The sequence below is a fragment of the Puma concolor genome, chromosome F2 (genome assembly GCF_028749965.1).
Source record: "Puma concolor isolate L17-30 chromosome F2, mPumCon1.1.hap2, whole genome shotgun sequence".
Classification (NCBI taxonomy): domain Eukaryota; kingdom Metazoa; phylum Chordata; class Mammalia; order Carnivora; family Felidae; genus Puma; species Puma concolor.
The window spans coordinates 64,838,400-64,853,300 of NC_141684.1; the positions used below are offsets into that span (position 1 = coordinate 64,838,400).

At 36.9% G+C, this 14,901-nt stretch overlaps 1 protein-coding gene across 6 annotated transcripts in view; it reads right to left on the reverse strand.

Annotated features, from left to right (window-relative positions):
- CF2H8orf34 (chromosome F2 C8orf34 homolog) overlaps positions 1–14,901 on the reverse strand; it is a 413,316-nt gene that overhangs the window by 16,685 nt on the left and 381,730 nt on the right. For all 6 annotated transcript variants that reach the window (XM_086696037.1, XM_086696036.1, XM_086696035.1 and 3 more), the window contains one exon: positions 13,254–13,347. In XM_086696037.1, coding sequence (XP_086552163.1) covers positions 13,254–13,347 — 94 coding nt within the window. The remainder of the gene's footprint in view (positions 1–13,253; positions 13,348–14,901) is intronic.

Here is a 14,901-nt window from a genome sequence, read left to right on the forward strand (position 1 = left end):
AGACACATAGATCAATGGAACAGAATGGAGAATTCAGAAAAGGACCCTCAAACGTATGGCCAACTAATCTTCAACAAAGCAGGAAATATTATCCAATGGATAGCCAATGGATATCAGCAAATGTTGTTGGGAAAAGTGGACAGCAACATGCAGAAGAATGAAGCTGGACCACTTTCTTACACAACACACAAAAATAAATTTGAAATGGTTGAAAGACCTAAATGTAAGACAGGAAACCACCAAAATCCTAGAGGAGAAAACAGGCAGCAACCTCTTTGACCTCAGCCACAGCAACTTCTTGTTAGACATGTGTCTGGAGGTGAGGGAAACAAAAATAAAAATGAACTATTGGAACCTCATCAAGATAAAAATTCTTGACGGCAAAGAAAACAATCAACAGAACTAAAAGGCAACCAATGGAATGGGAGAAGATATCTGCAAATAACATATTGCATAAAGGGTTAGTATCCAATATCTATAAAGAACTTGTCAAACTCAACACCCAAAAAACAAATAATAGAGTGAAGAAATGGGCAAAAGGCATGAACAGATACTTTTTGAAAGAAGACATCGAGATGGCTAACAGATACATGAAAAGATGCTCAACATCACTTGTCATCAGGGAAATACAAATCAAAACCACAGTGAAATACCACCTCACACCTGTCAAAATGGCTAAAATAATAACTCAGGCAACAGCAGATGTTGGTGAGAATGCAGAGAAAGGGAACATTTTTGCACTGCTGGTGGGAATGCAAACTTATGCAGCCACTCTGGAAAACATTGTGGAGGTTTTTCAAAAAATTAAAAATAGACCTACCCTCCAATCAGCAATCATACTACTAGGTATTCATCCAAAGGATACAAAAATGCTGAATAAAAGGGGCACATGCATCCCAATGTTTACAACAGTACTATCGACAATAGCCAAATTATGGAAAGAGCCCACATATCGTATCTATCCACTGATGAATGGATAAAGAAGATGTGGTATATATATATATATATATATATATATATATATATATATATATATATGTATATATATATGGTGTGTGTATATATATATATACACACACACACATATATATGTATATACACACACATATATGTATATGTATATCACATATATATACATATATACACATATACACACCCATATATATACATATTTGTATATATACACACATATATATATGTAATATATATATTTGATGGAATATTACTCAGTGATCAAAAAGAATGAAATCTTGCAATTTGCAACAATGTGGATAGAACTAGAGTATATTATGCTAAGCAAGATAAGTCAGAGAAAGACAAATATCATATAATTCCATTCATATGTGGAATGTAAAAAACAAAACGGAGTGAACATAGGGGAAGGGAAGAAAAAATAAAATAAGATAAAAACTGAGGGGCACCTGAATGGCTCAATCAGTTAAGCATCTGACTTCAGCTCAGGTCATGCTGTCACAGCTCGTGAGTTAGAGCCCTGCATCAGGCTCTGGGCTGACAGCTCAGAGCCTGGAGCCTGCTTCAGAATCTGTGTCTCCCTCTCTCTCTGCCCCTCCACTGCTCATGGTCTGTTTCTTTCTCTCAAAATAAAATAAATATTTTTAAAAAAATTTAAAAAGATAAAAACAGAGAGAGGAGAACAATTAAGAGACTCTTAAATACAGAGAACAAACTGAGGGTTGCTGGAAGGGAAGTGGGTGAGGGATGGGCTAAATGGGTGATGGGCATTAAGGAGGGCATTTGTGATGAGACCTGGGTGTAGTATGTAAAATTAAAAAATAACATTTGTTTTAAAGAACTAAAATTATAAACTTGGGCTATGTATATTTACTGATATTTAATTGACAGATTAACAACACTCAAAACAAAGTTTTAAAATGCACTTCAACAATGATTTATTTTTCCTTCAACAAGTTGTGCTGTAGTGTATTTCCTGTTTACCATCTCTTCCTAGTAAAGAAGATAACTTTTTTAAAAGCTATTTATTTTTTTTTCTGCCTACAAGAGACTTATTTTATTTTATTTTATTTTATTTTATTTTATTTTATTTTATTTTTATTTTAGGTTTTTATTTAAATTCCAGTTAGTTAACATACAGTGTCATATTAGTTTCAACAGAATTTTGTGATTCATAATTTATATATCATACCCAGTGCTCATCACAAGTGCCCTCCTTAATACCCATCACCCATTTAATCCATCTCTCCCCACCCCCCAGCAATCCTCAGTTTGCTCTCCATAGTTAAGAGTCTGTTTTATAGTTTGCCTCTCTTTTTTTCCCATATATTCATCTATTTTGTTTCTTAAATTCTATTCACATATGAGTGAAATCATATGGCATGTCTTTTTCTGACTGATTTATTTCACTTAGCCTAATACACTCTAGCTCCATCCATGTCATTGAAATGTCAAGATTTCATTCTTTTAGATGGCTGAGTAATACTCCATTGTGTGTGTGTGTGTGTGTGTGTGTGTGTGTGTGTACCACAACTTTATCAGTTTTTTTTAAATGGCATGTCTTGGGGAGATGATGATCTCTAGTTAAAATAGCACCAGTGCACAGACAGTTTAAAAACTACTTTTCTTGGGGCACCTGGGTGGCTCAATTGGCTAAGCATCTGATTCCTGATACCAATGTGGGGTGTGATCTCATGAAGCATGAGATCATGACCTGAGCCGATATCAAGGGTCTGATGGTTAACCAACTGAGCCACCCAGGTGCCCCAAGAAAACTAGTCTGTGATGTCAGTGCAGAGCCTTCTCGGGATTCTCTCTCTCCCTCTCTCTCTCCCTCTCCCCTGCTTGCACACACATGCAGTCTCTTTCTCAAAAAGTAAATAAACATTATAAAATTTTAAAAGAAAAAAATCTCATTTTCTTCTCAAGTTAAGAAATATGTAAAGGGTTAAACACTTGGGCCTCCTTTGTGTTAGTGTTATCCAAAGTTAGGAATATGAATGTTTTTATCAGGGCTCCCTCCTATGTAAAGATTTCTCTGCTGTTTATTTTACCAATTCACATTCTTATGCTTATAATTTGCACCCACTATGTGCTTTTCATGACTTACTTTTCTAGATTTATTTCTCCCTGATCCCCTGTGTCTAGTGTCTTCCCCTGAAAGTATGAATTGACAGTTCACCAAACATAACCAATGCTCTTCCTATCTTTGTGTCCTCACCCATGCTGTTCTTCTTGCTCATATGACATTCTTGTCCATCTTGTACTTCAAAATCTTACGTATCTCTTAGTTCAAACACCATTTCTTCATGTTCCTACTGCTAACTCCATGTGATATACCCCTCCTTCGGCTTCCTTAACATTCTACTTATCTCTTAAATAGTATACCTTATGCTATTATGCACTTCTATTTAACTTACTAGAGAAAAGAGATCATAACCTTTTTCTTGTTTGTTTGTTTTTTTTTTTTTTTGTATCTCCCATGCAATAGAACCCAACACAGCAGTTTCTCATTATATGTGTGCGTTTTAAGATACGTACATGTGATTCTAAGGACATTCTAAGGAGGTAAGCTGGTCTATGGAGCATATGTAACATTGGAGAATCTTAACTATAAAAATCCTGGTTTGGGACAAAAATGCCAAGGTCCATTTAATTTGTGAAGGTGAAGCAGGTCAATGTTGCAAAACAAGCCAGGAGAAATAACAGAACAGTTTGCCTGATATAAACATGCTGAAGTTCTTGCAGTTACTGAAAATGTACAGAACAAAATTCATTAAGAACAAACAGGTTTTACTTGCAACCAGCCAATACATTCTTCTCATTTGTGAAAGATACATCCCATCTAATGGAATGTAAATCCATCCCATCTAAATCCATCAAGGTTAAAGAATGAACTAGATTCCCCTTCATTTCGTTTTCTTTATTATATTTTGTAGTTTCAGGCTATATCTAGAGCAACTATAAGAATATTCCAAGACAAACAAAAAGTATTTAGTAAGAGGATTAAAAACATATGCTACTCATTTATAACTTTGATTTTTTTAAATAACCTAAAATTGGACCATGTATCTCCTACTTTCAGTTTTAAAGAATTCAACTTCATATAATACTCTAATCCAAAGAATTTTGTATCACAAAAGATCAGTTCTGTTGTTTAAATACAGTCTTCTCTGATACTTGCTATGGAATGTTCTGACTACTATTATTGCATATGACAAGGAAATTTCAATAAATAAAGCAGGTAAGCTTTGTATCTATTCTGAAGCATGTAACCTTATATGTTGTAGAACACATTTTTCCATTACACTTAATAATAGTTTACTCGGTGAGATTAAATTTTATGTTATTAAATATTACCCATTACATTTTTTGTAGGAGCTTAGAAATCAATTGAAACGTTCATAATATCAGGGTTTTACCACAGACATGGGAAACATTTCAAAGTAAGAATGGCACATGAATAATTCAGGGACATGTGTCCTCTAGAAATTGCAAAAACTTGGGGCGCCTGGGTGGCTCAGTCGGTTGAGTGTCCGACTTCGGCTCAGGTCATGATCTCACAATTCTTGGGTTCGAGCCCCGCGTCCGGCTCTGTGCTGACAGCTCAGAGCCCGGAGCCTGCCTCCGATTCTGTGTCTCCCTCTCTCTCTGCCCCTCCCCCATTCACATTCTGTCTTTCTCTCCTTCAAAAATAAATAAACATTAAAAAAAAAAAAAGAAATTGCAAAAACTTATTTATAATCAAACTAATTCTCTAACAGTATTATAATGGAAAATTACAATTTGACATTAGACTATTTTGCATGTAACAGATAATTAACAGTAATTATTAACTTACTATTATATGTGTTGGTTAAAGGTCAATCCTTAAATATTTATGATAATAACAGGTACCAAACATGCAAATGCCTAATTTATAGAATTTATTGCCTCGTATGAGTTCAGATGCCTTGACTTTTTTAAGAAAAGCTTTAGAATTTTCTGAACACTCATAGAAGATTGAATGTGAAAAGTGAGATTAAAAGTCATCAAGATTTCTTTTGGTCTTCAAAAATAACCTAATACAGGGGCGCCTGGGTGGCGCAGTCGGTTAAGCGTCCGACTTCAGCCAGGTCACGATCTCGCGGTCCGTGAGTTCGAGCCCCGCGTCGGGCTCTGGGCTGATGGCTCAGAGCCTGGAGCCTGTTTCCGATTCTGTGTCTCCCTCTCTCTCTGCCCCTCCCCCGTTCATGCTCTGTCTCTCTCTGTCCCAAAAATAAATAAACGTTGAAAAAAAAAAATTTAAAAAAAAAATAAAAAAAAAAATAACCTAATACAGTTTGTCAGATGTTTTTGTCTGTTTTACTTTAAGAGCTCATCTTTCTAGTTATTCTTGAGCTATTTTTATGTATTACTGTTACTATTACTATCTTTTATTCTTGGTTGTTTCCAAAGCATGTGGGTCTTTTCTCTACAAAGACATGTGTTGTGTAGGATAGCCTAGTTGACCTTTAAATAAGGACAGAATACTGAATTCCTGTCTTGTTTATCTCCTGAGGTATATATTCCTAGTCCTTATTTCTATGTCATAACCCTAATATTTAAAATTTGAGTTCCAAGGGTCATGAAATCCTAACACCCATCTGACTTAATTGGCTTTTAACTCATTTTGGTCTTTGTGTTATCTATATACCACTGCCCTCTAACACACCCCTTTCTACTCTTTCAGTTGAGAGGATGTTAGTACCTTCTCTTGGGCCTGGTGAGATAATCAGCTGTGGTACAATAACACCACTGACTCAAGCATTGCTCAAATATAAATCTTAGGAGGCTACCTGGAAAGAAATAACCTGAGGTTAGATTAAGGAGAATAAAGGCCACACCACATCCTCAGTGGACAGTGGACAGTGTCCATCCTCAGTGGACAGTGGACAGTAAGTGTAGCTCCACTTACTTCCCCAAGCACTTTGGCTCTCAAGAGTCCCAGCAGAAACTGTGTCATCCCCTGGTAAGGGGGATTAAGGGAAGTCATGAGTAAAGGATGAAGCAATAAGAGTAAACATCACTGGGTCCAAACAAGAACACTTGATTGTACTCCTGGCCTCTGCTACTGACATGACATGAACAAGCCTACGATCTCTGAGAGAACCAACTTCCTCACTAAATTAAGAGAACTGAGATTGAGAGGATTAGATTAGATTAGATTAGCCCTTGCTAAAATCCCAGAACATCTGGTCTTCCAGCAGTTAATAGGCATTCTGGAAATTATAAGCATTCTGAAAATAGGAATTAATATGCATTTGGCAAGGGCACCTGAGTAGTTCAGTTGGTTGAGAGTCAGACTCTTAGTTTTAGCTCAGGTCTTGACCTCATGGTACCTGGATTCAAGCCCCCTGTGGGGCTCTCTGCTGACGGCTTGGGGCCTGCTTGGGATCTCTCACCCTGTCTCTCTGCTCCTCCCCCCTCCACACATGCTGTATAAACAAACAAACAAACAAACAAACAGACTTTAAGAAGAAAAGGCATTCTGCAAAAAGAGCTCAAGTAAATATGCAAAAAACTTTGGACTGTACACAAACAGATCTTGCTGCAAGACCACGCAGCGACATTTAAAAAAAAACAAAACTGTATAGCATTTCTTCAAGTCAACAATGGACAATACTTTCTCTCATTTTAAGCCAGGATGCTGATTATATTTGATCTGTTCATTTAAAAGTGAAGAGCTGTTTTGTTCCTCTTGAAAAGTTTTTCTGTCAGCGGTAGAACAGGTTCTTACACCTGAGAGTTTCTGAAATATAATGATATGTATAAATTCCCCAAACTTATTTTACTACAAAACTGTTTTTAATAGCTTATCATGATATTGGAACTTAAAGAAGCAGACATCTTGTACCATAGTTCATTATGAAAATGAACCATTCTTCGAACAAAGAGAAAACTATGTTGATGAAATTGGAAAAACAGGAGAGGAGAAGCACTTCTGGAATGTGGGTGTAGGGATCTCCAAAAATCTCCCCTTCTAAAAAGCAATGAGAACACTAGCAAAAATCACCAAAATCAACTTTTCACAACTCTAGAAAGTAACCAAAGGCTTGCAATAATCCATAGAACATTAAAAAAAAATTTTTTTTAATGTTTATTTATTTTTGAAGGAGAGAGAGACAGAGTGTGGGTGGGGGGGGGGGGGAGACAGAGAGAGAGAGAGACAGAATCTGAAGCAGGCTCCAGGCTCCGAGCTGTGAGCACAGAACTCACAAACTAACTGCAAGATCATGACCTGAGCTGAAGTCAGACGCTCAACTGACTGAGCCACCCAGGTGGCTCAGAACATTTTTAAAAGAAAAGCAGCTGAATCTCAATAAGAACAGAGAGCTGTGCATAAGAACAGTGATGGGAGTGGGGCGCCTGGGTGGCGCAGTCGGTTAAGCGTCCGACTTCAGCCAGGTCACGATCTCGCGGTCCGTGAGTTCGAGCCCCGCGTCGGGCTCTGGGCTGATGGCTCGGAGCCTGGAGCCTGTTTCCGATTCTGTGTCTCCCTCTCTCTCTGCCCCTCCCCCGTTCATGCTCTGTCTCTCTCTGTCCCAAAAATAAATAAACGTTGAAAAAAAAAATTAAAAAAAAAAAAAAGAACAGTGATGGGAGTTATGAAAAAACAAGGCTATGATCTACTAGAGGGGGCAGAATGGGTTTGGAGCTCCTCCCAAATGTCCCATATCTAGAGAATTGCCATTATTTGACCTATGTAGAAGCTGTCTGCAAAATCCTCATTTGAGTGTTTTTGTTTAGTTGCCCTGGATTAGAGTTCACGCAGTGAGAAAGTCAGTCCCTATGACATTTGTCACGAACAATTAGGGGCAATAGTTTTACACAGCAGCTGCCTGAGGCAGTGATAGCAGTTGGGGCAACCAAGGAGTTTACAAAATAAAAATAAAATAATAATAATAATAATAATAATAAATCTAGTGGATGAGACGCCCATAACAAGCTTTCAAAAGCTCTGACATATTCCTGAGGATCTAGAAAACAACATGCATGTGTAGTACTATGCACCTGTCCAGGAAAAAAAAAACCTGATAAAGCTCTGTCTCTCACCTCTGCTTAACCTAGAAGCTCTACGTAAGCAAAGTTGTGAAGTGCTGCAGTGTCCATAGCCTGCCTCAGTACCCTGTATTAGCTGACTACTAAGCTGAGTAGAAACTTAAGTAATTGTATACAAAAAAATATATAGACTCTGTAAGATTAGTTCAGAAAAGCCACTAAATAAAAAGTAGTAAGGACAATAACAACAAGGAAAAACAGCGGCAACAAACCCTGTCGGGGGAGGGTCTAACTTCCAGAGTAAGAACTTCCACATTATATTATATTAAGTATCCAGTTTGCAACAAACCAAAAAATTAGTGAGATGCTTTATAAATCATCATATCATACATGCCAATAAACATGAAACTGTGGCCCCTAAATAGGAAATAAAAGCAGCCCTGAGAAACTCCCTGCAGAAGCCCAGATGATGGACTTACTCAGCAAAGACTTAACTACTATAAATATATTTGAAGGACTAAAATAAATCATGTTAAATAAAGGAAATTATGAGAATAAATTCTCACCAACTAAAGACTATTAATATAAAGGAAACAAATAGAAATTCTGGATTTAAAATGAAAACAAAAATCACTCCAGGGGCTCAGCAGTTGATTTGAGCTTGCATGAGAAAGAATCAAAGAACTTACGATAGGTCAATTGAGATCCAGTCTGAGGAACAGAAAAAAAAAAAAAAAAAGAAGAAAAATGAACAGTTCCATCAAGTGTACCAAAATACACATAATCAGAGTCCCCAAAGGAGCAATGAGAAAAAACAGTCCGAAAAAATATTTGAAGAAATAATGGCTGAAATCTTCACACATCTGATGAAAATACTAATCTACATATCCAAGAAACTCCAGTAAGATAAAGTCGAAGATATCCACACTAACATATCACTCTATCAAAAGAGAAAGGCCATGGAAGAATCTTGAAAGCAGAGAGAAACAACACAGCATATACAAAGGATCTTCAATTTTGCTGGAGAGCTCATCTTAAGCAGGAGTCAATGTTTAAAACTTTGAGAGTTGTAAATGCCCCAGTTCTTGCATTATTACATGAGAAGATATGAATTCTAATAATGCTGCCTGTTTTTTATTATATCTTTGGGTTCCTAACACTATACATAATTTAAATTTGGACCCAACCACCGACGTATAGACCTGAGATCTTGATTTCTGATGAACACATTTACATTTTTTCATCCAAAGCCTAGAACAGATAGACAACTTCTTCCTGTTTTGCACAGTTGGAGAGTACAGGTATTTTGTTTCTGTTTCATACCTGTGGCAGTTCCCCCAGGTGTCAGGCTTTATTTATACAGGCCCCTCATACCAGCTTCCCTGCCTTAGGCAGACCCAGTGCCAAATCACCAGTTGTTACAGCTATTAAGACCTCAGACTCCAGGGTCTAAAACCTGAATCCGTATCTTAGGTCTCAACAAGTCACACTTGCATTAGCACCTCTAACTCTGACTCTTATTTCTTTATTTTGGACATCTCTACTATTTCATTTGTTTGTTTGTTTCTTTTTCTTAGCTTGTTTGTGTGTTTTACCTTAGTTTTTCAGGTTTTAAAAGTTCACAACATAATTAGAAGGTACTGGCTGTGTTGGCGATAGCTATTTTATGACTTTATATCCATGTAGATAATGAATCTACCGACTAGATGGCCTGTACCTCAATTTCACTCCACATTTGTTCCATCAAATTTCCGCCTTCTTTCTCCATTGTCACATTTTACATCCAAACTTAACTTACAGATGGGAAAAGTAGCCTAGAGACATAAGGTCTAAAATCTAACAACACTATGGAAACAATTCACAACCCTCTGATTCATTGGACTTTTCATCCAGTAGTTCCCAATCTTTAGAATAATCAAGGTCTGCCTGAGGAGTTTATTAAAAATGCAGAATTCAGAGTCCCATGCAGAGATTCTGATTCAATATGTCTGAAGTGAAGCCCAGTAATATGAACACCAAACAGTATCCCAGTAGATTCAAATATCTGTGACATGAGTTATTAAAATTTTTTTTAATGTTTATTTTTGAGAGAGAGAGAGAGAGAGAGAGAGAGAGAAAGCACGAGCCAGGGAGGGGCAGGGAGAGAGAGGGAGACACAGAATCTGAAGCAGGCTCCAGGCTCCGAGCTGTCAGCACATAGCCTGACGCGGGGCTTCAACTCATGAACCACAAGATCATGACCTGAGCCAAAGTCAGACGCTCAACCGACTGAGCCACCCAGGAGCCCCTGTGACATGAGTTATTTAGCGACTTCACCCTATAATCTGAGAGATTAAAAACAAACAGACTTCTAACATGAGGTTTTTTAAATTGTGATTTATACCTTAAAAAAAAAAGCAGAATAAAAAAATCTAATTAAGGTTTCTGTTTATCTTATTTACAATAGAAGTTTTTAAAGCTTCCCATTTAATTATTCAAGACATCTTTTCCTAAAAGGTGTTCTTTTATAAAACTTATTTGAGCTGTCTTATTTTTAAATGATGCAATAGGAAATATGCACTGCTACAAAGATCCTGACATTATTTGGAAACTTTCTGCCATGATAATTTTGTCTCAGGAGAAATGAGAAAATGCTATAAAACTACCTAGGTATAATTTATAGAAAGCTGAGTCAAGAAACAGGTGTTACTTTTGGAATGATGAATCTTGTCCTTTTCCTCACTCATAAATTTCTAATATACGAGCCTCTAGACTCTAAATCAGATATTGGGTTCATATGTATTTATGTCATTAATTCTCTTTCACTGAGGAAATCAAGAGGTAGATACATTACCTTGCCAGCTCTTTCACAAACCAAACGCGTTGAGTACAAGTACCAGTGGAGATGCTAGTGCCTCAGTGGCTTCATCTCACACTTGTCCCCGCACCTGAATGTTGGATGCTGCTCTTGAAAAGTATTTGCATCTCTGTGCTCGGAACTTGGCTACAATGCTAGCTAGCATTCCACTTCCAGATGGCTCTTATTACTACCTAATTACTTTTAAACCCTGATTTTATTTCAAACAATTTACCATTGTCAAGGGTCACCTCCAAGTACAACACTGCTGAAATCAAATATTTTTGGTGCTAGGTCTATGGTTAGGAGAGTTTAGGAATGGCTTTTTTAAGAGTGATTGATAGACCATATGGCAAAAGCCATGGCTAAACTATAAATCCAATATTAAAATTTAAAAAGCTATAAATAATGTTTATTGCAAGTATTCAGTCACAATTATTATTTATTTTATTTGTTAAAATTTCTAACTGTCTTGATAAATGAATTAGAAAGTATCAAAGAAATATATTCACTCATTCATTCATCCTTCTGATAGTTATTGAGTTCTTATTATGTACCTCAATGTGGTAAAGAAAATAGATTCCTTCTCTCAAAGACTTCGCATCCAAGGGGAAGAGGAAATTATTGCAACTTACCAAAATCATGTGAAACTATATGCAGAAAGTCAATATGATTAGATGACAAGAGTTAAAGACAATTGGGGGGATTTTTATCTCCTTTGCATTATTAAGCTATTTTTTAGACTTAATATTGATTGGAGATACATGGATTTAAGGACAAAAAGTAAGTCTAAATTTGCACATGGATTAAATAGACTCTTTTGATCAGCTGTGTTCTTTTAAGTTCCAGCTCATTGTAAGCTACCGCCCACTCATAAAATTAACACACTGTGATCCTGCAAGGATGTTGTTCACCTTGACTTCCTCACTTCGGGCACCTGTGTGTTGACTCTAACAGTCAGAGCAAAATTATATATACTGTCTTTATACAACACACATTACCATGAAGGGCTTTTTTTAAACACAAAACTTATTAAGGCCTCAAGAGGATATGGTGAAAATGATCACCAAAGTGATCCAAAGTGTAGAATGAGAGTTTATGTACATTTGAGTGAGTGGAGAGTAGACAGGGAGTATAACTGGGTTTGCATTTGTTTGCATAAAAGTTTGGGACCACTGTTAATGCTTTCCTACATGGGGGTATTCTCCTCTTTGCATCTCATGCTGCTTTTATCCTAGGTCATTTCACTTAGGATCCCTTGCATTGAAGATCTTTAAAATAGTCTCTTTATTTTTGTATTAGGTTCAAGGACAGCCCACTTTCTGAGTCTCATCAGTTGTTTGTCTGAAGGAGGTGTACAGATTCCAATAGAATCTGTAAAATGTCACTGTGTTATTCACTGTGTTTCTGAATGTGCCAGCTGAGTGACACTTCTACTGTATGCCTGTTCTCACCTGAGCACTCTGCTCTTAATCCCTCTCCTGGATGCGTTTCCTCTGGCCACATAAGCTTACAGCTACAGAAGTGGGATAAGAATTTTTTTTAAGGCCTTTTAACCCAGAAGAGTAATTTGCTAGATCCCCCTGGGTACAGGATTGTAATGTTAGCCATGTAACATATTGGTCTTTCTGGTAGCTATGGCATAGGGGAATTGTTAATGAATCACTTCATACCAATTATCATGAGAGCTACGTTATCAATTACAATTTTTATTCCACCCTGCAGGCTATTGTTGATTTAAAAAAGTAAATTTGGATATGTTATTATTTTTTAAGTGATGTTATTTCCATATAGTCCAGACTCCAACCTCTCATCTGGATTGCTGAGCCCATATATCTGACAATGTCAGTAAACCCCTGGAAAGCACACACTGAGTCATGCCAAAGTGTAGTAATCCATTTTTTGTTATGATTATAACCTAGTGATTTAAATCAAGAGTTATATATTCTATATGCTTTAAATATTGCGATACTATTATTTGTTTTGCGAACTTAGCAACGGTTTCTCTGTCCATGCACTTATTCATTTAACCAATAATGATAATCTCACATATAATGATGATGAGATGATCCCAACACACTTCAAAATTGTTTGATAATCACAAGTTATCACTGCTATAATTCCACAATATTCAAAGAAGATTGACATTGCAAAACAGACATTCTGCGTTGGTCTTCAGGAAAAACAGTTCACTTCCTTTGAGGTGTTACATACTCTTCCTTGCAGGGTCAGCGTGTAGGACTCTGCACCACAATGAAAACATCACAGAATCAACATTTAACCTGAAGTAGATCTCATCTTTACATGGTCTCCCTAAACAAGCCTGCATTTTTTGCAGACGTGTAATGTTATGAACAGGAAACGCCTGCCTGTGGATTTCCTTTAGCTGAAGACAATTTGTCAGTAAACGGCCACGTCTACTCACGTTTATCTTGTTCTGCTTCTACTCCTTCACTTTCTGTGTCACTTGGCAAGATCCATGGCTGATGAACTACTTGCAATTGCTTTAAAGATTCATCCTGCCAAAGACAAATTTCATTCTGGATTAAACTCTAGATGCATATCATGAATACCAACATGGGTGAACATTTTAGTCTTATGAATTATATGTCCAAAAAAAGAAAAAGAGAGAGAGAGAGTGAAAGAGAGAGAGAGAGAGAGAGAGAGAAGAATTTCCTCACAACAGAGAAGAGTCCTAAGTTTAAATTCATTTTCATGTCAAAGACATGCCATTAACTCTGAACGAATTTTTTTATATTCCCCTTTTAATAAGATTTAATGTCTTAATAAGAAGAAATATCTAGACTCTGTTCCTTCCTGAATTAATATTTTTATGGAGATCCTGGCAATCATGCCTAGGAATATAACAATGAAATATTCAATATAATATTGCACAAAATGTGCCTGTTTGCCATCAAAGTTTCAAACTCCTTTTAATGAGAATAAAGATTAGTGGGATTTAGAGAACATTCTCAACTTTACCTTTCAGTGCTACTTATTTCACTGTCTTCTTTCTCTTCTTACTTCCTTATTTTTGTCACTATATTTCCCATAATTCCTTCTTGCTCTATGCTTTCTTTCATTGCCCTCAACCAGACCCTCATCATCTCCCATCCTGACTGCAGTAATCACCATCTATGAGTTTTCTAGGGTCAAGTTTCATACCCTTCCTAATTCTCCCCACCAGTTTCCTGCCAGAGTGGGCTTTTTAAGATGTCATATGAGGTACTCGTTACCTTTCCATAGTCCTACAGTGGTTTCCCAATTCCCAGGATAAAATCTAAACTCAAAAGCCCCTCATGATCCATCCTGGTCCACCCTGATGTACCACCACTTTCATCTCCAGCTCACCTCAGTTAACCCTTGCACTTCAGATAGAGTTAACAGGTAGCTCCTCAATTTTCTCACTGTCTGATATGCCAAGAGGTTTCACTTCCTGCCTAGAATACACTACATTTATTTATCTGTTTCAGACATTGACACTTCTCCCAGGGCTCAGATGTCCTCTCTACTGAAAGTCTTCCTCAGGGAAGACAGAACTACTCCTGTATTCTGCCGTGTGCCTACTGTACCAACATAATAATTACTGCATAGTAATTGTCCTTTCATATCCCCCTCCCTCAAAAATAATCTGGGAGGTCCCTAAGGACATGGATAACTTTGGTCACCTTTCAGTTTCAAATTTATTGAGCCATGAATTAAGAAAATCTTTTCAAACATATTTTGAAATTTTAAGACAAAATCAATACGACCTGTCGATTTACTCTCTTGATGACTCAAATTCATCCATCATCTCTCCCCTCTTTTAGTAATGTTTTTCTGTAACTTGAGGTATTTTGTTTATTTTGTTCAGACAAATACTATTAAGATAAAAATAAGGGCCCACAACTCCTGAAAGTGGATATCGCTATATATTAAATTTCCACTTTGCTTACAACAACTCCTGTATGAAAGAAACATCATATCTGCCCTCCCTTGATTATGGTAGTTAACTCTAGAGATATTGAGTCCCAATCTAGAATTTCAGAAAGTCACAATTTTTTCTAGAGTTTGGGAGGGGGGCAGGGGTTTGA